The sequence below is a fragment of the Danio rerio genome, chromosome 11 (genome assembly GCF_049306965.1).
Source record: "Danio rerio strain Tuebingen ecotype United States chromosome 11, GRCz12tu, whole genome shotgun sequence".
Classification (NCBI taxonomy): Eukaryota; Metazoa; Chordata; class Actinopteri; order Cypriniformes; family Danionidae; genus Danio; species Danio rerio.
The window spans coordinates 21,783,566-21,808,973 of record NC_133186.1 but is presented as its reverse complement, the minus strand read 5'-3'; the positions used below and the strand labels follow the sequence as shown (position 1 = coordinate 21,808,973).

The window sequence follows — 25,408 nt, the reverse complement described above, 5'->3', positions numbered from 1 at the left end:
CCCCCGGAATGCAAATTTTAATCCTGATTATTTCCGCCAGATTAGTGGTGCAGAATAAGAAGAGGGATAATGCATTTACACACAGCACAATTCCACAATCTTTTATGTTTAAGCGTATTTCACTTGCTTTGTGTTTTTGGCGTGAGTGTGGTGATTGGGTTAGCGGGCTGGTGAGAAAATGGAGCTGAAATCAACCTGAACATTGAATGCTGCACCATCTCCATTTATATAGAGAGAGAGATGGTTGTCAAAAATAATCTGAAATTCAAAGGAGGAAGTGCTCATTCAGAAACAGCCAGAGGGTTCAACACTGCAGCACCACACCAAAGGTTCCACTTCAGTCCAAAAAAATCGTTCCCTTTCTGTTAAACAGCAATAACTCAATTAAATTAAATTCATGTTTATTTATGTAGAGCTTTTACAATGTAGATTGTGTCAAGCAGTTTAATACAACACAATACAATAGCAAATTATGTCGTTGTTCTTGTTGTTTTAATAACATAGTTTTTCATAATTCATAATTTCAGTAGTTAACCCCTTCAGACCCTGTGTCCATTACAATAGACATCACATGTCAGCCCATTATTTTGTGGTTCCTGAGTATTTCATTTAATTTAAAGCCTCTATTCCATGCGAGTGGACGATTGTCATCCAATCAAATGGCGGTAAGGCTAGGCATGTTGTAATTTGAAAAAAATCTACTACATTGAAAAGCAGCCTGCCATCACTTCACTCCAGACACAAACATAAGCCACATTACAATGTTTTTAATTCAGATTTATTGATATGTTTGTCAATATTTCAAAGATTGTATGTAAACAAGAGGGATTGCACTTACTAATTAAAGTTTAAAATAAAATAAAAAACATTCTTTCGGATAAAACATTGAACTTTGAGCTTTAATATTGTTCAAAATCTGTTATTAAAATGAAATCTCCAGGAATGCAGATTGAACATTTTCATATTTATATAAAAAAAAAAACTATATCAATGTAATAATTCCTTGCTGAAATAATTTTATATGCAGAATATACGGATCTTGAAGTTCTTGAGCATATAACAGATGGAAATATCTTAGATGTGGACATTTTGTGGAGTGATGAGCAAGATGAAGATAAAATTTGTCATAAAAGGGGCAATCTAAAAATTAAAGTAAAAATGTAATGTATGTTTTTTTGGTATTTTATGTTGGTATACTGTTCTGACCAGATATCCATTGAAATGGACAAAAATATTTATACTTACAGGGTGTTGAATTTTTATTATTACAATTTGGTTTCAGGCAGCACGGTGGCGCACTGAGTAGCACAATCGCGTTTCTGTGTGGAGTTTGCATGTTCTTCCGTGTTTGTGTGGGTTTCCTCCGGGTGCTGCGGTTTCCACTACAAGTCTAAAGACATATGATATAGGTGAATTGGGTAAGCTAAATTTTTTCTGTAGTGTATGTTGAATAATTGAATAAAATGTGTTTGCATGTTTCCCAGTGATGGGTTGCAGCTGGAAGGGCATACGCTGTGTAAAACATATACTAAGCCAAAAAGAAAATGAATGAATGAATTTGGTCTCATCAATAGTAGCCTCAAGAACTGTAAAAACATACCTTTACATTTTTCAGAACCTTAAACCGAACATAATTCGGGTCTGAATTTGAATTAACTCTAAAATCAAAATCGTTTTTATTTACTCATCTTTTTTTTACTCATTATATAATTATAATACCCTGATATTTTCTAAATAGTGTGTTTATTTCTTTGTGACATTGTTATTTCATGAAAATTACAAAACACAAAGGGTTCTGGGTATTTCTAGCTTGAATGGGATATATGCACAGGGACGTTTCATTTTCAGTAAGCCAGCCTAAGAGATTCCAACGAACTGTCACATCATTACAAAATCGCCACGTTTAAGATCTGATTTACCTAAAAACTCAATGACCTTCACTGCCTGATTGATCTACGATATGGGGGTAGTGCTCTTGCCTTACAGCAAGAAGGTCGCTGGTTCGAGCCTCTGCTGGGTCAGTTGGCATTTCTGTGTGGAGTTGGCATGTTCTCCCCGTGATCGCGTGGGTTTCCTTCGGGTTCTCCAGTTCCCCCACAAGTCCAAAGACATGCGGTACAGGTGAATTGGGTAAGCTAAATTGTCCGTAGTATATGTAAGTAAATGGGTGTGTGGGTTACGGCTGGAAGGGCATCCGCTTCGTAAAACATATGTTGGATAAGTTGGCGGTTCATTCCGCTGTGGCAACCCCGGATTAATACTAAGCCGAAAAGAAAATGAATGAATGAATAAAAACTGGATAAAAAGCACTGCATTAAATTCCATTTTTCTGCACCATGTCTTTAAAATTTGGAAATTAATTTCACGCCAGTATTTTCAATGGAGTTTCTGTGCGAGCCTGCTGTTGCTGACGGCGTTTGCGGTTAAACGGTCGTCTCGTTTTTCACTTGAACAAATAAATTATGTATGCTTAAGTCTATTTAACTGATTCTATTTTAGTTACATTACAACATTGATGCTGTAAAAGGAACCATATAAAAATGAAAATAGTCAAATAAAGCTAACACTGGAACTTCGTCGTTGGCTGAATGACATCATTTTTCACAATTCATAATTTCAGTAGTTAACTGTAAAAACAAAATTATTATTTTTTACTCATCTTTTCTGCATGTATGTGTACATGTGTAAAATAAAAAATAAATTATAAATAAAGCAAAATAATATGACTTAACTCAAAATATAAAATTGTAACAAAAACAGAAAATAGAACTACTTCCTTAGCAACTATCTGTAAGATTTAGTAAAATATAATAATAATAATAATAATTTTATTGTATACCTAAAAAGTCTTAAATCTTTCCTAAAAATGTAAAACATTAACAAATATTTTAAAAATGATGACCCAATATGAAGGAAAGATCAATAATGATGCTTTACAGGTTTTTCCATATTAATCATGCACTGTATTGGGTTCAAGGGAAATGTGTTGGTAATTTTTTAACATAACAGTGTCTTTTTTTACTGACACACTGACCGACTATTTAACTGATATTAGTGTAGTGTATAATACATTTTACTATAATAATGCTGGTGACTTAACTGCGTAAATGTACAATTTTGATGATTTTTTTTCTTTTAAGAAAATAACAAAAAATAAAGAGAAATAAGAAATAACTACGTTTTAACTACCTTTGCCACATGATGGTTTGCACGAACTATGGGAATAACTTCAATTAAACTGTAAACAATAAGTAAAATGTGGTGCCATTATTCCCCTCACAGCTCACTGTATAGTAAAAATACTATAAATTTATAATTTAAACATAAATTATAATTAACAAATGACTTCCTGCAGACCAAGTTTAACCCCAAAACAGAAGTATAATTATGGTATTGTACTGTAAAATAATAAGAAAATGATTATAAGAAAAATGATAATAAGAAAATGTTTTTATCATATTTGTGTGGTAACTTTACTTTGGGGTGATTTTACAGTAAACTCTTTTTACATTAGCAGTACTGCTTTTACTTACAGTACAATATTATTATAATATTAACATATTACCAACATACTGTAAGTTACTGTAAAGTAGTAAAAATACCCATAATGCAGTGTACATTACAGTAGTGTACTGTACAGAATGTAAGCAGTATTTTACTGGGCATTTTTGCAGTAAGTTACTTTAAAATGCAGCAAAGTCTAACAGTGTGTACATATACTAACATAATCTATGATACTAGTATTTAAGTACATGATGAATAACTAAATCAGACTAAAACTGAATAGTTAATATCTAAATGACAGATATCGACAGATGTCAATAGCATTAAATTTTGTTGATTTTTCACTAATAGTATGAAATAGAACTATGGAATAATAAGTGTATAGGGCGACGCAGTGGCGCAGTAGGTAGTGCTGTCGCCTCACAGCAAGAAGGTCGCTGGTTCGAGCCTCAGTTGGGTCAGTTGTTGTTTCTGTGCAGAGTTTGCATGTTCTCCCTGCGTTCGCGTGGGTTTTCACCAGGTGCTCCGATTTCCCCCACAGTCCAAAAACATGCAATACAGGTGAATTGTCCGTAGTGTATGATTATGTGTGTGAATGAGTGTGTGTGTGGATGTTTCCCAGAGATGGGTTGCAGCTGGAAGGGCATCCGCTGTGTAAAAACGTGCTGAATAAGTTGGCGGTTCATTTCGCTGTGGCGACCCCGGATTAATAAAAGGACTAACCCGAAAAAAAAAATTTAATGAATGAAATAATAATGGTCCAATGATAGTACTAATAACAAATTACTACATTGACAAACAATATTCATTGGCTTTACAGATTATTTTTACAGTAAGTGGCTGAATTTAAACTAATTAAGTTGAACACTACTAAACCTAATTAAATTGAATGTTTAAATTCAGCCTATATAAATTGTTTGCAAACACTTACCTTAAAAAAAAAATGTAAATCCAATGAATAATTTTTTTCAGTATAGTGTCTCACATCAATATTACAGATGTATATTTAATGTTACTGTAATGTGAATAATAAGAAAATAACCTGGAGGAACAAAAAACAGTGAATTGTGTATGTGGATGTCATGTCGAAACAAAAGTGTGATGAAATTTTCACAATAATAGAGAAGCCACAAAGCCAAATGTACTTCTTATCAGTTTTCAGTGTGCAAATGGATTATTTGTTGCAAAACCTTATTTGTTTGTAGATGATTTGTTTTAAATCAATTGTATGGAGGTTGTACAAACCAGAAGCGCAAGCCATAATTTCAAACAGATGCAGAAAACGGTGGGCATCCTCAGTTTACACGGATTCTCTTCCTCCTGTTTTGCTAATGCTTCATCGAGCTGCTCTGAATCCCTCGGTGTGCTGCGTCTGGATGCAGCCTGAACCGGTTTTACTGTGGGAGTTGCAGGCTTATTCAGTGTGGCAACTGTTGGCACAACTGGAGGAAGAGATCCAGTCATGTGGTAATTGTTATGTGCCGCTCAGACTCTCAGTGCAGGTTAAGCGACTGCCATCTTTCCTTGGTGTGAGACAGAATGATGTTGATTGTTCCCCAGGTTGCTCCACCATGCGTATGGATTCCCGAGGCTTATGTCTGTGCTATTGTGCCAAGCTTTACTCCAGATGCCAGTCATGCCACATCCAGGCTCTTCGCAGGCAGAAAAATTAGGAGTGACGAGTGGCACCGTGCCACCACACATTCAGATAATACTGCTGTACCTCAGGCAGCATAGTAATAGAGCATTACATAACTTAATTTACGTATTATATAGTGCACTAGCAAGTCAGGGTTGGAAAATAATTGGGGCCTGTGGCAAAAATATACTGCCAAAATAAAAAAAAATGCTCTACTGATTTAGGATAAGAGGGCAAATGTGCACCACTAAACTATTATTAGTATAATAGTTTATATTATACTATAACCCACTCCGTTAAAGGCTGAGGCAGATTTATATTTGTGTCGCTACTTTGCAGTCACAGATGATGGACCTATTCTTGAGCCTTACTTAGCACTACATTGATGATGATTAGATGGTTGAGATGGTATATTTTAGATTACATTAAAATTATTATTTACATTAAAATATGTATTTACAGAATAACACTGTTCAATATATTATTTACAGGATATACAACAGTTATGTTATTTTATTCAGAAGCGTAACTGCTTATTTTCTACGTTTAATATGAAAAACACTGACAATAATTTCCTAAATGTTTCCAAAATTGCAAGTTATTTACTTTCATTTTTTCATAAGTTTTAGGCACTGTGTTTTCATTTCAGTTGTTCAACGTTGATGTTCAAAAAATAATCATAGATAGTAGATAGTGTGTGTTTCCTTCAATTATTTTAAAATCAAGTAATGCACCCTTCATTTCATTCAGAAATCTCTCACTTGTAATTTGTGAGCATACTGTATTTACTGTACAAAATTTGTCAGTGAACTATAAGGGCAAAACATTTAATAAATAATTTAAATAGTAGTTTATCAATCGTAATTAAGTTAAAATGTTCAATTAATCGAGATTTTGTTTTTAGGCCAAATCACCCAGCCCTACACAGAATCATGCAACACAGGCTCATTGTAAATACATAAGCAGGGCTACATTTTTTTGCGAAACTGCAAAAACGTTCCTCCTTTTTGCACTACTAATGTTTACAGGGATAAATTATCAATGTATAAAGGGTTGTCTCTGTGCGATTCCTCCCAAAGAACTGAATAAATACTGCAAATGACTTAAATCTGTGTGTGATTTATAATCAAACATGTTCGCCTCACCCTTTAATCTCTGCATGAACAACTTTTCCGCCACGGTCAGTTTGCTTGGAAGCTCACCCTGTATGGTGCTGTACTTAGAGTCCTGCAAACAGTGTTAATTTTGACAGCAAATTTTGTTTAGTTTTAGTCTTAGTCTTTTGACTAAAATTCCATTTTATTCTAAGTCATATTTTAGTCATCTGAATCATTTTAGTTTTGGTCTAGTTTCAAAAGATTTTAGTCGTCTAAATTTCAGAAGATTTTAGTTGACTAAATCTACTCTAGATTTAGTTGAATAAGATATATTAGGTTTAATTTAAGTGTAATTTAATTAAAATATTGTATACATGCATTTATTTATACAAATAAAATAATTAAAATATGCAATATAGGTTTTGCATTAAAGACCAAAAATTAGATATGCATTGTTTATTTAAATCATAAGTAATATGTAAAATTATGTGTCGGCAATCAATATATATATATATATTTATTTTTTTGCTTATTTATTATTTATATTTATTTTTATTTTGCTTTTTTATTATTTAAAATAAGCTGAATCAACACAATTCTTGAGATTTCATTGGGGCGACTAATTTTTTTTTTTTATGTTCAAGCTGTATAGCGCTGATTAAACAAGTGGCAAATAATAATGTGTTATCTTGTAAAATGATCACTCAGTCCCATGGCTCTCTTTACTCACATAAGATTTGTTGTTTTTATCAGATTTTTCCTCCCCATACAGTTTACGGTCTTTTTCAAAAGTAAATCTTCTTTTTCTCTCAGCTGTTGCCATTTTATTATACACCATCAGAAATAAAGATACAAGAGCTGTCACTAGGGTGGTACCTTTTCGAAAGGTACATATTTGTACCTAAAAGGTACATATTAATAACACGTCAACACTTAACAAGCGGATGGACCCTTTAAGTACAAACGTGTACCTTTTGAAAAGGTACCATCCTGGTGACTGCTCTCTTACCTTTATTTCTGAGTGTAGTTTAATAAGACAGACGACTATATGGATGATATTTTAATCAAATCCCGCGTCTACTATGGATCAATCATTTTTAAAATGTATGTGTGTGTGTGTGCATTCTGCAAAACACACCAAGATTAATTCTGATTGGATATTTACCAAAAAGACAAAAGTGAAGTCTTGGGTTGGTGGTTGCCGGATGAAAGGGGAACTTTTGTACATTTGTGTACATTTATGTAGTTTCTGCCCTTCACATTAATTAATGCAAGCAATAAAGTTTCATGTGTTTATTGTTTATTGTTTGATGTGTTTGATGCATGACTTAAAGACCTGTCAGCTGCTATACTGTGCTCATATCATGCTAGTTTTTGTTTCTCATGATGAATAGAAAGTTCAAAACTGTCTTCAAAAAATCTAAACTTAATACAGATGTTTTTGACGGTAAAGAATAACAGTTATTATATAAATAATTTTTTTTTAATACCTGAATAATAATAAATATTTAGGACAACCAGCACCATGTGGCACTGCTGGGATTCTAAAAAAAAAACTAAAATTTGATGATCTCATTGAAAGTATTGAGGAATTAATTGACGTATTGATGGATTTCTGATTTTTACTACTTTCAGTTGTACGCTTATTTGGATGACTTCATTATTATTCCTTGTTTTCTATGTTTTATTTTATGCCATACCCTTACTATCATCCTGTATATGATTATTATTATCAACCTTTGTATGCCTGACATTTATACTTTTATGAAGAAGCCATGTTTAAACAGACTAGTCTGATTAAAATGGAAAGATACTTTGCAAACACGGCCAGAAACAGGAAAATAATTAAAAGAGCTGGATGTGTAATTAACATAATGGGAACAGATGTATGGAAGTAAGGTTATAAGGGCACTTGCGTTCTGTTTCATGCGTGACTAATGCTCATGCACACCTGCACCCATGCTCAGTTACAATGACTTCCAAAAAACTATGAGCCTAAAACTAGCCATGTGGACTTCAGCTGAGCTTAAAGTTGACTGCTCAATGTACAGTGAACAAGATATATTTGGAGCATTGTTTTTGCTGAATTGCCACATTTGAAGTAGGAAGAAAGTACCTTAACTGGTCATGGGTAGGATCCCTAAAAAACTTCTATCAGTGGTAAAGAAATTACTCAACTGGACATGGGTAGGGAGCACCTGGGAGAGCTGAGATCCAATCAGTGGAGAAGCTACTAGACGTGCTAATGTGTAAATTTGGATGGAGTGTTAAAGAGTGGTCCTCTACAATATCATATTTTAAACATTGGTTGATGTGTAATGTAGCTGTGTGAACATAAACAACAACTCTGAATGTAATACGCTGTCAGGGTTCTGCCACTCTGATCTTGTAAATTCTTGTTTTGGTGGCAGATCTTTGACGCTACTCATGTCTGGTCCTGTTTCTGTCTCTGTGTGCGCGCGCCGTCATGGGTGTACGCAGAGTGTGCGCGCTCCTGCTTGACGTGGCCGCGTGCGCGCTCTGCGTCCCTCAGACGCGTGGGCTCTTGTACTCGTGTTTGTGTTTTCGTCTGTCAGCAGCATGGTGTTTCATTCCCAGCGTCTCAGTCTTGTTGGTTTCGGTTTTGGTCGGCGCTGGGATGAAGCATGCATGCTGCATATGTGAGCGCATGGTGAGTTTTCATTCATCATGTGCTCGTGTCTTGCGTCTCTTGTCAAAGCACGTGGCTCGGTGTTTACATTGTGGTCACGTGCTTTTGTCGTGTGCTTCAGTGTTGTGTTTGTTGTCATGAACATGCGGTTAATGAGTTCTCTCATTGGCTGCATGTTCTTGTTGTGTTATGTGAGCGCATGGCTTGTATTGTCTCTCTGTGTCATGCGCTCTCCCGTCTATTGTCTTGTCCCACCCTCCTTGTTAACCCATTATTAGTTAATTGTGTTCACCTGTTTGTGTGTTAATCTTCTACAGTTTATATACCCCTCACTTTTGCTGTCCTGTGCCAGTTCGTCATCACATTTCGTCGTTTGAAGTCTAGTCCTGTTGTGTTTCCAGTCCTCATCCTTGCCAGTCTGCCCAGTCCTGTTTGTATGTGTATGTATTTGTTTTGTTAATGTTTTCCCCCTCGGGGTAGTTTATTTTGCATTTTATTTTATTTTTATTATTTAATAAAATCCCATTTCCCTGCATTTGAGTCCTCGCTCCTTTTTCCCCATTTCCCATCACCAACCCTGACAGTACGAACTGGCCAAAAAGAGGACTCAGCGGAAATGGGACTATTTCTGCGCCCAGCTTGCTCCCAGCAAGAAGGACCCATCGACCAACCCCCAGCCAGAGGACTGTCTCACAGGCAGAACCATCGCCCCTTTGGCATCTACGCCGAAGATCTTCTTGAGGCAGTCCGGGGGCTTGGGTTCAGTGAGACCACCCTCATCCACATCTTTCTGGCTGGATTGGATGAGCCATTCGATTGGGAGGAGCTGGGTGATATCAGGACATGGACGTTTTGGGAGGTGGTGGACTATTCCTGTCTGAGGATGGAGAGGGAGATCCTGGAGGGGGAATGGACCCCTCTCACCACCACCACCAGCACCATCTCCTGGTCCATGTCCAGCCCCCAAGGGTTAACCCGCACCCAAAAGCGGAGGCGGAAAAGAAAGGCCTCTTCTGCGAGGGTTGCTCCAGCCCCTGAGCGCCCCCCAGTGTCGGCTCCAGCCCCTGAGCGCCCTCCAGTGTCGGCTCCAGCCCCTGAGCGCCCTCCAGTGTCGGCTCCAGCCCCTGAGCGCCCTCCAGTGTCGGCTCCAGCCCCTGAGCGCCCTCCAGTGTCGGCTCCAGCCCCTGAGCGCCCTCCAGTGTCGGCTCCAGCCCCTGAGCGCCCTCCAGTGTCGGCTCCAGCCCCTGAGCGCCCTCCAGTGTCGGCTCCAGCCCCTGAGCGCCCTCCAGTGTCGGCTCCAGCCCCTGAGCGCCCTCCAGTGTCGGCTCCAGCCCCTGAGCGCCCTCCAGTGTCGGCTCCAGCCCCTGAGCGCCCTCCAGTGTCGGCTCCAGCCCCTGAGCGCCCTCCAGTGTCGGCTCCAGCCCCTGAGCGCCCTCCAGTGTCGGCTCCAGCCCCTGAGCGCCCTCCAGTGTCGGCTCCAGCCCCTGAGCGCCCTCCAGTGTCGGCTCCAGCCCCTGAGCGCCCTCCAGTGTCGGCTCCAGCCCCTGAGCGCCCTCCAGTGTCGGCTCCAGCCCCTGAGCGCCCTCCAGTGTCGGCTCCAGCCCCTGAGCGCCCTCCAGTGTCGGCTCCAGCCCCTGAGCGCCCTCCAGTGTCGGCTCCAGCCCCTGAGCGCCCTCCAGTGTCGGCTCCAGCCCCTGAGCGCCCTCCAGTGTCGGCTCCAGCCCCTGAGCGCCCTCCAGTGTCGGCTCCAGCCCCTGAGCGCCCTCCAGTGTCGGCTCCAGCCCCTGAGCGCCCTCCAGTGTCGGCTCCAGCCCCTGAGCGCCCTCCAGTGTCGGCTCCAGCCCCTGAGCGCCCTCCAGTGTCGGCTCCAGCCCCTGAGCGCCCTCCAGTGTCGGCTCCAGCCCCTGAGCGCCCTCCAGTGTCGGCTCCAGCCCCTGAGCGCCCTCCAGTGTCGGCTCCAGCCCCTGAGCGCCCTCCAGTGTCGGCTCCAGCCCCTGAGCGCCCTCCAGTGTCGGCTCCAGCCCCTGAGCGCCCTCCAGTGTCGGCTCCAGCCCCTGAGCGCCCTCCAGTGTCGGCTCCAGCCCCTGAGCGCCCTCCAGTGTCGGCTCCAGCCCCTGAGCGCCCTCCAGTGTCGGCTCCAGCCCCTGAGCGCCCTCCAGTGTCGGCTCCAGCCCCTGAGCGCCCTCCAGTGTCGGCTCCAGCCCCTGAGCGCCCTCCAGTGTCGGCTCCAGCCCCTGAGCGCCCTCCAGTGTCGGCTCCAGCCCCTGAGCGCCCTCCAGTGTCGGCTCCAGCCCCTGAGCACCGCTCAGTGCCGGTCCCAGTCCGGCTCCTTGCCCTGCCGGCACCACCCAGACGTCTTTCCCTGCCGGCCCCAGCCCGGCTCCTTGCCCTGCCGGCACCACCCCGGCTCCTTTCCCTGCCGGCACCTACCAGACGTCTAACCCTGCCGGTCCCAGCCCGGCTCCTTGCCCTGCCGGCACCTACCAGACGTCTAGCCCTGCCGGCCCCAGCCCGGCTCCTTGCCCTGCCGGCACCTACCAGACGTTTAGCCCTGCCGGCACCACCCAGACGTCTTGCCCAGCCGGCCCCAGCCCGGCTCCTTGCCCTGCCGGCACCACCCAGACGTCTTTCCCTGCCGGCACCACCCAGACGTCTAGCCCTGCCGGCCCCAGCCCGGCTCCTTTCCCTGCCGGCACCTACCAGACGTTTAGCCCTGCCGGCCCCAGCCCTGCTTTTTGCCCTGCCGGCCCCAACCAGACGTCTTGCCCTGCCGGCCCCAGCCCGGCTCCTTGCCCTGCCGGCACCACCCAGACGTCTTTCCCTGCCGGCACCACCCAGACGTCTAGCCCTGCCGTCCCCAGCCCGGCTCCTTTCCCTGCCGGCACCTACCAGACGTCTAGCCCTGCCGGTCCCAGCCCGGCTCCTTGCCCTGCCGGCCCCCCACAGACCTCTGGTCTTGTTTCCCCTCATAGACACTCCCTGGGTCGTCCCTCCTGCCCCTCCCTGGTGTTCCTTTCCTCCACCCTGGACGGACCCTCCGGCTCCACCCTGGTTCCCTGCTAGGGCTCTCGACCCGCTGGACCCACCCTGGACAGTTCCTCCGGTCCCACCCTGGACTGATCCTCCCTTGTCTTGCCCTCCCATCCCTCCCTTGTTTGTCGTGTTGGGTCTGACTTGGCTCCCCTCCCTCCCCCCCTTCATGTCTTGCCTGTTCACCTCCCTGTCTTGTGTTTGTTGATGTTGCCTGTTTTGTTGTCTTGTGGTGTTTCTTGTCGGTCTTGTACCTTGTTGGATGTTCCCTTTAGGGACGCCAGGTGGCGTCCCTTTTGGGGGGGGGTAGTGTCAGGGTTCTGCCACTCTGATCTTGTAAATTCTTGTTTTGGTGGCAGATCTTTGACGCTACTCATGTCTGGTCCTGTTTCTGTCTCTGTGTGCGCGCGCCGTCATGGGTGTACGCAGAGTGTGCGCGCTCCTGCTTGACGTGGCCGCGTGCGCGCTCTGCGTCCCTCAGACGCGTGGGCTCTTGTACTCGTGTTTGTGTTTTCGTCTGTCAGCAGCATGGTGTTTCATTCCCAGCGTCTCAGTCTTGTTGGTTTCGGTTTTGGTCGGCGCTGGGATGAAGCATGCATGCTGCATATGTGAGCGCATGGTGAGTTTTCATTCATCATGTGCTCGTGTCTTGCGTCTCTTGTCAAAGCACGTGGCTCTGTGTTTACATTGTGGTCACGTGCTTTTGTCGTGTGCTTCAGTGTTGTGTTTGTTGTCATGAACATGCGGTTAATGAGTTCTCTCATTGGCTGCATGTTCTTGTTGTGTTATGTGAGCGCATGGCTTGTATTGTCTCTCTGTGTCATGCGCTCTCCCGTCTATTGTCTTGTCCCACCCTCCTTGTTAACCCATTATTAGTTAATTGTGTTCACCTGTTTGTGTGTTAATCTTCTACAGTTTATATACCCCTCACTTTTGCTGTCCTGTGCCAGTTCGTCATCACATTTCGTCGTTTGAAGTCTAGTCCTGTTGTGTTTCCAGTCCTCATCCTTGCCAGTCTGCCCAGTCCTGTTTGTATGTGTATGTATTTGTTTTGTTAATGTTTTCCCCCTCGGGGTAGTTTATTTTGCATTTTATTTTATTTTTATTATTTAATAAAATCCCATTTCCCTGCATTTGAGTCCTCGCTCCTTTTTCCCCATTTCCCATCACCAACCCTGACATACGCTCACAGTTAAATGCAAAGGGAGACATTGGCTTTTATAAACTTAGCTTAGCAAAGCCTACAGCGAACAAAGTTTGGAGACTACAAGAAAATACATCTGGGTAAATGATGTCATAAACTCTTCAGGTTATGCGCATTCACCCTGCACAGTGAAGGGGCGTGGCCAGATGTGCTGTAATGTTATAACAGAGATGCTTCCTGGTGACGTAGATCTGATCTGCAAATCACAGCACAATATGTTAGCCAGCCAAGCAGAGCCTCTTGTGGGTGGGCTTTCGGAGGAACTAGGAAATATGACAATCGTTTTTATGCTAGTTAAGTAGCTGTATATAATCAAAGTAAGATATATTGAAAAAATTACATTATTTTCTATAAATGAAGCATGAGCACACATTGCTTTGCATTTTATAAACACAACCAAGCCTTAAAATACACTCTGGACCACCCCTTTAAGACAGAGAAGTGTATTTCATCAGGGTACGGGGCTATACTTATCAGACCTTAGGCCGATTCTCTCTATTTTTACTGTTTGCTGTGACAATAAATGCTTCTGCCTAGCAACTTTAAAGACTTCAGACATCTCTATTTTTTTTAAAAACTTGTTTTTGCAATCCAGAACAATTTTCCACAACAAAAGCAACAAAAATATGTATGCTTGCCTTGGGCAAAAACGCTTTGGTGCTCATGCACCCTTACTGTAAATAAAATATATTAATAAAAGCCATTAACTTATTTTATCAACATTTCTTAATTTCCCAATAAACCTAAATTAACTCAAATTAAATGTGTATAAAAAATTATAGAGACTTTTAAATCATTTTTTTTATATTCTTTAAATTATAACAGTTGTGTTGATTGTGTACCCTTAATTAAAGTAACTGAACTTGCATGTGCATATACTATAGTTACTATTTAGCCAAGAATCAGAGTGACTGGTCCACTGAGTGTGCCATTGTTATCTGTTCATCCCCAGAGCTTTCTGAACCCAGGTGTTCCTCTGTCTGAAGGTGTGATCAGTGTCGACACCTGTCTGTATGTGTTACAAACCTTTAAACAATACGCTTTGTGCTTCTTCAGCATCACCAAATACGTCTGTGTGAAAACAACATTACCGCACTTCTGTGACATTTGCTGATTTCTTTATTTGTGCTGGTGAAGACAAAGGGTAGCAGCTGAGATGGCATCAGGTGTGTTTGTGTGTGCACGTTTGGGCTCTTTCTCATAATAACAGAAAGAACAGTGATCAGGCTAGATCTGACCTTGGACTTGCAGGCAAATGCAGATCTAAATGCAAGAACACACAAACACACAGCGAACTTTAAATGAACAGTGCCTAAAAAGCTCTTCAAGGCTCATGTCCCTGCAGGCTTCATTCTGACACTCGCACTTCCTGAAGTCTTTTTTCCCTCATTCTCAGTGACTGCGCGAGTCCCTTAGGGAGCGTATGATCTAAGTGAAATTAGGTGTATGTCCTTTATGTGTGTGTTGTGTGCAAAAAATAATAAATAAATAATTACATCAGCCATCTGGGATTTGATTTCAATTGTATTTCTATATCTGCATGGTTTTATATGCCAAGTATTAATTAACATTTATACATTTATAAGAATTAAGCTTATTTTATTTCCGTTAATCTTTATGTTCCCTGATTTTCTCCCTTTATTTTCTTCAGTGAATGCTTCTGTACACCTAAAATATGCAAATATATGCACACTGACTTGCATACTATGCATATATACTTGCATATTATTATCTTGATTCATTCTCTGGCTTTCTTGGTCAGTTAAAGAAGATCATGATTATGTAATGTAGCTGAGTTGGAATCAGTACAGTGTTTCTACACACTTCAGTGAGCTTTATGAAAATGTCACTGGGCACAGAGCTACCCCTACAAAATACTGAATGGGAAACTGAATAAGCCACAATGTATAATCGTGCTACTAGCAAGAAAAAAAGCTTCTCTAGACACTGAGTTTGAGTAATAGTTGCCTACTTCATTAATGACAGAATTCACCACAGATTCAGCAACAAAAACTTTAATGTTCTGCTGAAGAAAAGAAAGTCCCCTACATCTTGAACGGCCTAAGGGTGAGTGAATTAACAGCAAACTGTCACTTGTCAAAAAGGAATAATCGTGCTACTAGCAAGAAAAAAGCTTCTCTAGACACTGATTTTGAGTAATAGTTGCCTAATCCATTTAGATTAATCTCTTTAACTTTAAAAATAGGCTATTCTGTTAATATTTGATTGCTACTTCAGTCAGAAAATGAATTTTGGACTGTCAAAGCGGTGTTTTATAGCCCAAACAAATTCTAATTTGAAAGCAATATCCTATCGTCCAATAACGAAAAACATAACGGCTACGGTTCATTTGATCAAATCCAATCAAATCCTGTCTCCAAGGAACTCCAAAGCGTCTCTCAATTCCAAACAAGCTCGGTTCTTTCCGTAAAAAAAACAACGGTTTTTGCCGAACACACTCGTTTTTTTCGCGAGAATGGAGCGATTTTTGACGAAGCTAGAGGGTTGGTTGGAAACGTCTCGGATCTTCTCGTACTGAGAAACGATTTCAGCCGAACTCACTCGTCTCTTTCCGTCTGGAGGCGCGAATAAAGCCGATTCCATGCTCTGCGCTTGCGACTCTGGCACATCACTCATTTAGCGTTGTTTTGGTCTTGACCTATCCTACTTACAAGCGCGTTTTCCTCAAACAGCAAAATGGAAACAGCTAACCAGGTAATATAAATAGAGTGTTGTTTTACATTTGACAGTAAATTGGAGACTGGGGATACATGTGTGTAAACGTGTGTGTAATTGAACTACATTAAATAGCGTTATCATGTTCGTTTGGTGTTACAGATTGTGTCACTTGGGACATTTCAAGTGCTTAAATTACCTTTGGGATTTATTCGTCTTCTGGAATGGGTAAGTGTGCTTAAAGAGCCCATATTATGGGTTTTTGAAAATTCCCCTCCATGTAGTGTGTAACACAGCTCTAAGTGAAGTGAAGTATCCAGCTAAGGCTTAAATCTGTAAGAATACAGTGTTTAAAACGGTTGATTCATCTATAAAAGAGTCGACTCATAGTGCTTCGAACGAGTCGCCTTGATACCGACTCATTAGGTGTTTCGCCATGACGTACGAACGAAACCAAGTTATTCACGTGCACGCGCAAACCCGGGAGATTTCAAACCTGAGGCCCCGCCCTCTGACGCAGTAACCCAGACACACACACACACACACAAACACACGCACACCCACAAACACACGCACACAAACATGCCGGTCGATTGAAGTAACACTGCAGATGGACATTATATTGAGTCTCTACCCAAAGATGAAACATCAGCATTATAGCCAAGCAGTTGGAAACTTCTGGAAGCTACATGCTACAAAGAATACTTCATCTGAGTTTGTTAAAGGAAGGATCAGTAAAGAGCAACTGATGGACGTCAGGATGGGTTTCTTCCATTTCTCAAGTGTAAGTACGTGCGATTAAAGTTGTTGCCTCGTTGACTCTAGCTTGCAAATGTATTTAGTTGTGATTTGTTACTTGTAACCGCGTGTACTGTATCAGGTTAACTGGATATATTATCTTATCGCGTGCAAAGTCACGTTAAAAACGCGACGCGTGCTGTTTGTTTATGGAGCTCCGTGCTAGAGTTCTGCTCCCGCGATTTATTCGGAAATGTATTCCCGCGCCGCAGAAATCTGGCGCGGGGACAGCCGCGGGAATAAATTTCCGAATAAATCGCGGGAGCGGTCGGTAACGGGTTTAATTTGGGACGGGAGCGGGCTGTCTAGCAATATCACGGATATTGCTATGCGAATTAGAAAGAGAGTCTGCGTGGTGCTTGTGTGTGTGTTAGTGCGCACGCGCGCGTATGAGAGAGAGAGAGAGAGAGAGAGAGAGAGAGAGCGAGCGAACGAACGAACGAACGAACGAGCTTTGTGCTGTGTGTGTGTGTTTATACTTGGCTGTCTGGACTGTATACTGGGTGATTTTTGGTTGTGTTCTCCGCTCTAGCGGGACCGGGCGCGGCGGGCAGAAAACGGAGCGGGTTCTCAGGCTAAAACCTGGCGGGTGCGGGCGGAAGCGGGAGCGTTGTCATCCGGAGGTGTGTGTGTGTTTTTGTGTGTGTGTGGTATGGCGAGTACACGACTGTCTCCTTCGTTCGGTTATCCGTGGCACTATCCACTCGCCATAGTGTGGCAGCTAAACTCCACGCCTACACTATCGAGCGTGTATGAACTGTGATTACTTTTTAAATTGCTGATTAGCTATTGGCCATTTCCCTCTCTGACTGAAGGCAGTCGACCAATCACGACAGACTGTCATCGGTCCAATCAGCGCAGATTAGCTCCGCGCTAAGGAGGGGTTTGGGAACAAATGAATCACTGGACGATTCATACAGGAGTCGCTGGGATAATTAGCTAAAAATAAATGCAGATTATAAGACCATGAAAGTGTTTTTTGACCTTGCATGCATATTAGACTGTTGTTGGAGACCCTTACAACCAGGATATGACCCTATTTCATGTATAATATGGGCTCTTTAAAGCACGCGGTTTTTCCTCTCACCTTTTCTGTAACTCTTTCCTTTACTTTTCTCGATAAACTTGGTCCAGGCATGTGCAGGAGAGACTGTTTTTTTTTTTTTTTTTTACTATCGTTTCGTTTTTACCATCACGTGCTGTTTTAATAAGTAAATGTACTACAGCCATGCATGTTTACTATAGGACCCTTAATCCATTTGCGCATTTCTATTAGCCTGTAAGAAGCATTGGAAATGGGCATGTTTACCGAATATCGTGCATATTTAAGTTTTGCATAACTGTAAACATGTAAATTACTCCTTATTAGTGCAAGTGAGATATTTTTATGTCATGATTAATTGCATATGAACAGAGGAACATGCTTATATAATGCACCAGCAGCCGGTTCAGTTCATTGGTTTTGCTCTTTATCACTTTATTTTTGAATATGCCTTCCAAACCTGATTTCTGAGCAAACTATAAATAAATAAATAATATAATGACATTATAGTAAAAGCATTGCAATTGACCTTTTTATTTTTTCCTCGTGTGTTCTGTCTATGCATAAGAGCTTGTGTGTATAAACAGATGTGTAAATACATGTAAATACATCACTTGCTTTGAAATGTGTTCTGTTTTAGCTTAATCTGGTGCACTGAAGCCAATATAATAAACTATGTACAGAGAGAGAGACATGTTTGTTTGCATAACGTGTCACTTGCTTTATACTTGATGTAGCCTATAAACACTGATTAAGTAATTATGAACATCTTGCTTGATACATTACAATCATCTAAACTCATTTGGGGTGGCTAAAAGTCAGTATAATAGGGTTGAAGGTATGATTTTCAAATGTAACCCATTGGTCTGATTTCACCAGAAATTACAATCCTGCCACTAATTGTAGCCTCTAGTGTAAAGAAGAAGAAAAAATAAGCTAAATTGTGTTTTCCTACGGCCATCTGATGATTGTGGGTTAGGAAAGTGTGTGTTGGACTTGCCATAGTGTCATACTCTGGTGCTCTGACATAATCTGGTTGATGAGACCCAGAACGTAACTGATCTCTGAGGACATTTCCAGCTTCTGTGCATGTGTGTCCATCTGTAAGTCTCTCTGGAGTGCTACTGCTGATATGTGGCTAACATCAGACCCTTTGCACGACACTTCAGGATTTCCAGAAACAATTAGGAAATTGTCTTGTAAAATGAGATGCTATCATTACAACATGGCAAGACATTTGTAAAACTCTGATTAATGTAGTCTGATTTATCTTGCCTTGAAAACCTATTTGGAATGTCAAATTTTTGCAGCCTGTTTTTTTATTAACATCATTACTTGTTGCCTAGATTATAGAACAGAGAGGAACTGATAAAAAAATGTAAATGAGTAACTTGAATGCAATGTAAAGCACTTAGAATGAATGCTTTGCAAAAGGCATAAATGTAAATGTGAAATAGAATAGAATAAAATAGAATAGAATAGAATAGAATAGAATAGAATACTTAATGTAATGTAATATAACGTAAGTCACTTTGGCTGTAAGTCTTTGCCAAAAGCATAGATGAAAATATACATTTATGTAAATAGAATGGGAAAAAATAGGATAGAGTATGAGTAAACTGAACTGAGCTTCTAAAAAATGTGAATGTCTATGTTGACTGCGATGAAAGTAACTCTGCAAAAAGCATCTGTCAAATGCAGAAATGTAAATACAGTATAGACTGCAATAGAACTGAACATAACTTCAACAGAGTTGAAATTAACTAAAAAAATTTAAAAGTGTACCTTGAATGCAGTGTTATTTTAAATAGAAATATATTTTAAAAGCATGGAATAGAATAGAATAGAATAGAATAGAATAGAATAGAATAGAATAGAACAGAACTGCTAAACATATAACATGTAAATATGTAACTTCAATACTGTGCAAGTCACTTTGTATGAAAGCTTTCTGTCAAATGCATAATAATCGAACAAAATAGAATACAAATTATTAAAATGTAAATGTGTACACTGACTGCACTGTTAGCATTTGCAAATATGTATATATGTAAAATCAGAAAACAATAGAATTTTGTTAAAAAAAAAGAATACGTCTGAACAGAACTGATAAAGCATTAATGGTGTACCTTAAATGCAAGGACAAAAAGATAAAAGCCTGTGCAAATGTAGAAAATTATAGAACATTATAGAATAGAATAGAATAGAATAGAATAGAATAGAATAGAATAGAATAGAATAGAAATGGTAATGTGTACCTTAAAAGCTTAAGCCAAATGCATAAATGTAAAAACAGAATTTAAATAATACAAAAGAAAATGTAAATATCCTCAGAATGCAATGTCACTTTGGACAGTAGCATTTGCTGTAAATATAGAATATAGTGGTAAAATAGAAGTATATATATTGTATGCAATAAATGGCACTTTGGAAAAAATAGAATAGAATAGAAATGTAAATTTGTATTTTGAATGCAATGCAAGTCACATTAGATAAGATCAAAATTGCAATGTATATAGATATAGATATAGACAAGTAATTAAGAGTTATGGATGTAATTTTGTCCCATTCTTCCTGCAAACAAGTCATACGATGGGCAGCAGTATAGAGCCTTCGTTGCTGCATGTTGTGCTTCAAAATGTGCTACACATTCTCTATTGGAAACAGGTCCGGACTGCAGACAGGCCAGTCAAGTATCTGTATTCTATTCCTCCACATACAGGAATTTGTAATGTGTGCAAAATGTGGTTTTGCATCGTCTTGGTGAAATGTACATATGCATATAAGACAGGTCGTAAAACAAAAAATGCTGGTCAAATGAATAATGTGTTACTTTACATATATATATATATATATATATATATATATATATATATATATATATATATATATATATATATATATATATATATATTTTTTTTTTTTTTTTTTTATCAGAAAAAGTATTTGTATCTTCAGCTGTTCTCACGAAACTAACTGGTCAAAGTCAAAAGGTCAAGTACTCTTCCAGACCCTTTTCCGTACTCTAAATGTATGGAGAGGAGGAAATTAAAACAATTATTTCATCATCCACAAACTACTCTGAGCAATGCAAATGTGAGGCTGCCATAAGTGGCAACGCCATTTTGGATAATTATTGCAATTGAATGCTGGGGGATTGGAGGATGTGATGCATCTTCTCCTGAGGAAATTAATCTCCACGCTCTCCATTTGAAGTGTCCTCTGAAAAAAAAAAGCTTATCACAGGGGAAACATGCAGTCCTAATCACTTTTGGTCACACAGTGGCTTTTCTTTCTGTCTTTTTGTGTGTATCTCTCTCTCGGCAGGTCTTTGGTTTTGTCTCCTCCTCTACAGTTTCCACTCTGCCATTTTTTTAAACACAGTGATTCCTACACAGCCTTCCTCTTGAAATTTGCTCTCTCCCTCATCTCTCTCTCATTCTCTCAAAAGCTATTATTTGTGATAATTAACCAATTCTTAAGCTGTTGAAATGAGATGACTCAATGAGACCAATGACCCATATAAAATATGCAAAATAATATATCTGCTACGCTTTTGTGGCGCAGCGGGTAGCATGATTGCCTTACAGCAAGAAGGTCACTGGTTCAAGTCTCGGCTGGGTCAGTTGGCATTTCTGTGTGGAGTTTCCTATCCCATGTACTACGGGTGCTCCGGTTTATTGATATGTTTTTATAGGTGAATTGGGTAAGCTAAATTGTCCATAGCGTATGAGTGTGTTGATGTTTTCCAGTGATGGGTTGCAGCTGGAAGTGCAACCGCTGTGTGAAACATATGCTGGATAAGTTGGCAGTTCATTCCGCTGTGGCAACCCCTGATGAATAAAGGGACAAAGCCGAAAAGAAAATGAATGAATGAATGCTTCCATATGTTTAGTTTAGCATTTGATGTATACTCACAGTGAAAACATTGTAAAATATTCTTTATTTTGCATTTGCATATTAAAACATGAGATTGACCAAATGTTCCCAAGGACAGTGTTTTTATTATAGAGTGATTAGATTAAATAGGAAAATAGGAGGTTTTTTTTTTTTTTTTGACAGATGAGGTAAACAGTCAAAGTCCAACAATAGGGAAAAGTAGTGCAGAACAGCCCTGAATGACCGCTGACACCAGCCACAGAAGATTACAAGCTGGAGGACTGCGAAAGAAAAAAAATACCAGACTAGGCAGAAGGTGGTGGAGACCTAAAGACGCACAGCAGAGAACAGAGAATGACAATCTCTGTATTAGGACAGCAGATAGCAGTCAGGGACTCACATGTGTCAGGGCAGGACAAGTCAGGACAGACATGGGGAATACAAAGGGACAAGAAGAAAACACAAAGAAATACAGGTAGAATAACTCTAGGCAAATAACAAAAACTAAAATAACTTAATACAAAGGCGTCACGGTAGCACAGTGGGTAGCAGGATCACCTCACAGAAAGAAGTGCACTGGTTCGAGCTCTGGCTGGATCAGTTGGCATTTCTATGTGAAGTTTGCATGTTCTCCCTGTGGATGGGGAGCATTTTGATTGATGTAGTGGGCCACTCTGGCCCAAAATGCCAGGGCTGATTTTTTGTCCCAGTTCAGCCCTAATCATAAGCATATTCTTACTCTCTCACTCACACACACATACTAATTCAAGTATTGTGTTTAAATAGCTGTCAATTAACACAAAGAATTTCAAACATTTGTTTAATTTAATCTGCAATAAGCTTGGCAGGAAAGGGGTGCTCTGATTTATGATTATTTTAGTCTACTTGATACATCAAACGTTTAATGACTCATACGGTTTATAGAGAGAGCACAGAGCAAAAAAGCTGTTTAATTTTACTTAAATAGAAGTTAGGAAAACAAATGCTATTGAATTGACTCTTCGCTAACCCCCGTCCTCCTTTGTTACTGTTGCTACGCCTGTCAAGCTTTCGTGCCTGGCAGGGCTTTTACAATGTGTAAGCGCCAGTGTCAGACATTGCCAGGGATATAATGCCTACCTTGCACGCTTACACAGAGCCCAAAATAGAAGTTTGTGATTGGGTCAGCCCAATGTCAATAAAGAAAAGAACCAATGGGCTGCAGATTGTGTCACATGGGCCGCTCTGTCTGGAAAAGAAACTTCTTACTTTCAGAGCGTCACAGCTCACAGGATCGTCAATCACTTAGGCAGACAAAACATGATAGTCTGCTAAGTGTTTTATGGGCCGATCAGATCATAAGAAGATGATCAGCCCGGCCCAAAAAGTATGTCGGCCCAGCGGGTAACTGCCCGGTCTGCCAGATGGCCAGTCCGCCCGTTTATGATGAGAGATGTGCATCTGTAGCATCTGGCAGAAGTCTTGAGATTGAAACAAATCACATAGACTTGGATGGATACCATGCAGGTATATTTTTCTGATATGCGTCTAGTTGAAGTGACATATTTGCATGTTCTCCCCGTGTTCGCATAGGTTTCCTCCAGGTGCTCCGGTTTCCCCAACATGTCCAAAGACATGTGGTATATGTGAATTAGGTATGCTAAAATTGATCTTAGTGTATGTGTGTGAATGAGTGTGTATTGATGTTCCCTAGTGATGGGTTGCAGCCGGAAGGGCATCCGCTGCGTAAAACATATGCTGGAAAAGTTGGCGGTTCATTCCGTTGTGGCGACCCCAGATTAAAGCAGAAAAGAAAATTTATGAATGACGTGACATATTATATTTTCCAACATATGCACTTACAGCACAGGTGTGAGTGAACTCACTAGTTTGATTGGAGAAGAAATCCAACATGCGTGATATACAAAGAGAAGATAAATAAAAATGCATAACCATGTAGAGACATAAATAACATGCCATTCTTACAACATAACACATGTACAACATACATACAACATAACATACTTACTTACTTTTAATATCATAAGTTTTATATTTTATATTGAAGTTGATATTTAGCCGCACGATATTGGTGTTTCGTAACATCTTATTTTTATGAGGTGGGTCATTAGTTCAACACTTAACCGCCAACCTGGAGGACCAGGACACACACTACAGACTTAGCTAGCCCTTGATTATGGACTTGTCAGGGAAACAGGAGCACCTGGAGGAAACCCATGCAAACACAGGAAGAACATGCAAACTCTGCACATAAATGTCAACTGACCTAGCCAATGGTCGACCCAGCAACATTCTAGCTGTGAGGCGACAGTGCTACCCACTGCGCCGCCTATTGCACCCGCCATCTATTTAGTTTATTAACTAATAGACCTGTTCTGTATAAAAGAAACTTCAAATGACTTCTGTTAATTTATATAATATCTTGACTTTAAATGGGGGTGGTCAGTTCCATTGGGGGGCATAAAAAAATAGTACTAGAAACACTAGTAAGTGGAGGACACTATACACTCTGAGAAAAAAATGGTACAATGTTGTACCAAAGAACGTTCAAGGTTACAGAAGTAACCCTTCGTTCGCCGAGGAGGGGAACAGAAGTGCTATTAAGTGGATTTGATATTGAAAATCCACGTATGGGAAGGATTCGGTTCAGAAGCCGCTTGTCTGAAAGAGTATTGAACGGGCCAATGAATGCAATGAATTGGCAGCGTAAGCTTGCACAGGTGTGCTTCATTGCCAATTATCCCAGCATATAAGCACACCTGGAGCGAGCAAACGCCATCCTTTTAAGCTGAAGAGACTTTCAAACAGCTAAGGGACAGTCATTATGGCAACGGAGTATAGCACTTCCGTTCCCCTCCTCAGGGAATGAAGGGTTACTTCTGTAACCTCGAACGTTCCCCTTCGGTTGGGGAACTTCAGTGCTATTAAGTGGATTTGATATTGAAAATCCACGTATGGGAAGACTATGGAAAGCGCCATAATGAGTGCACCTTACCAACGCCCCCGATGAGGGGATAGTCAAGCAAGCGTGACGCACCCACATCATGGGAGGCGCGGTCCTCCAACGTGTCCCTGGCCCTAATTTATCCTACTTCAACAGAAGTTTTACGGATTAGATATATTTTTTGGGAAGTTGTGAGCATCTAGATAATTCTAGGAAAATACGACAGTACGTTGGGAAGCGCGCAATCCCGATAGGGAAGACGCTGCGGAGGCCATACGCTACCCAAGGAGGGAATAGATGGCAGAATTTACATATAGACTAGCCCTAAAAAGGGGGAGTATGCATAGCAAAAAAGTGGTTAGCGGAGAGGGAAGACACGGGTCCACCCAGGGGGGGCGGACTTAACCGTGGCGGAATAAGCATATGGGATCGCCTAGTGGGGATCACGCATAGCAGGCACCTATACCCAAAACGCGGGCTGACCAGCGGGCAGACCTACAGTGTAGTGGGCCAGCAAGTGACACCTCCGCTGAGTCAGTGCTGGGGGCCACGGAGGAATCTCCAGGGCTCACCTGACGGGGAACTTTACTAACAGATAAAAAGGCGCACGTACCTCCATATTAGGGAGAATGGCGCAGCAAGCGTGTTTAAACACCCTACCAAATTGTTTCCTCAATCACCAAAGGGTTACCTAATACCCTTGAGGAAACCGGCTCCACTCGCAGATTGTAAAACCTTGCAAATGTGCTGGTTGTCACCCAGCCCGCAGCTCTACAGATGTCTGTTAGAGAGGCGCCGCGTGCGCGCGCTCGAGAGGATGCTAAGCTCCAAGTGGAGTGCGCAAGCACTCTCGGGGGACGCGGCTCACCTCGGCTCTGATAAGCGAGAGAATGGCATCCACAAACTAGTGGGACAGTGTCAAACTAGTGTCTTCAGGGACAGAAA

The 25,408-nt window shown here is 41.1% G+C and overlaps 2 protein-coding genes across 3 annotated transcripts in view; one reads left to right on the top strand and one right to left on the bottom strand.

The window, feature by feature from the left end:
* The window catches only part of LOC141376703 (uncharacterized), a 205,706-nt gene extending 189,945 nt beyond the window's left edge, over window positions 1–15,761 (bottom strand). Inside the window, exons 1-2 of the mRNA XM_073917239.1 lie at window positions 15,584–15,761; window positions 8,601–11,306 (exon numbers count right to left, since the gene is read on the bottom strand). Of these exons, the coding sequence (XP_073773340.1) occupies window positions 9,811–11,306; window positions 15,584–15,761 (1,674 nt within the window). The 3' untranslated portion in view covers window positions 8,601–9,810. The remainder of the gene's footprint in view (window positions 1–8,600; window positions 11,307–15,583) is intronic.
* Window positions 15,742–25,408, top strand: part of synpra (synaptoporin a) — a 68,690-nt gene continuing 59,023 nt past the window's right edge. Inside the window, exons 1-2 of one of the 2 annotated variants that reach the window (XM_681491.10) lie at window positions 15,742–15,839; window positions 15,963–16,028. In XM_681491.10, coding sequence (XP_686583.4) covers window positions 15,822–15,839; window positions 15,963–16,028 — 84 coding nt within the window. In that variant the 5' untranslated portion in view covers window positions 15,742–15,821. Of the gene's footprint in view, window positions 15,840–15,962; window positions 16,113–25,408 lie in introns of both variants that reach the window. The other variant, XM_073916662.1, reaches the window with a different exon arrangement.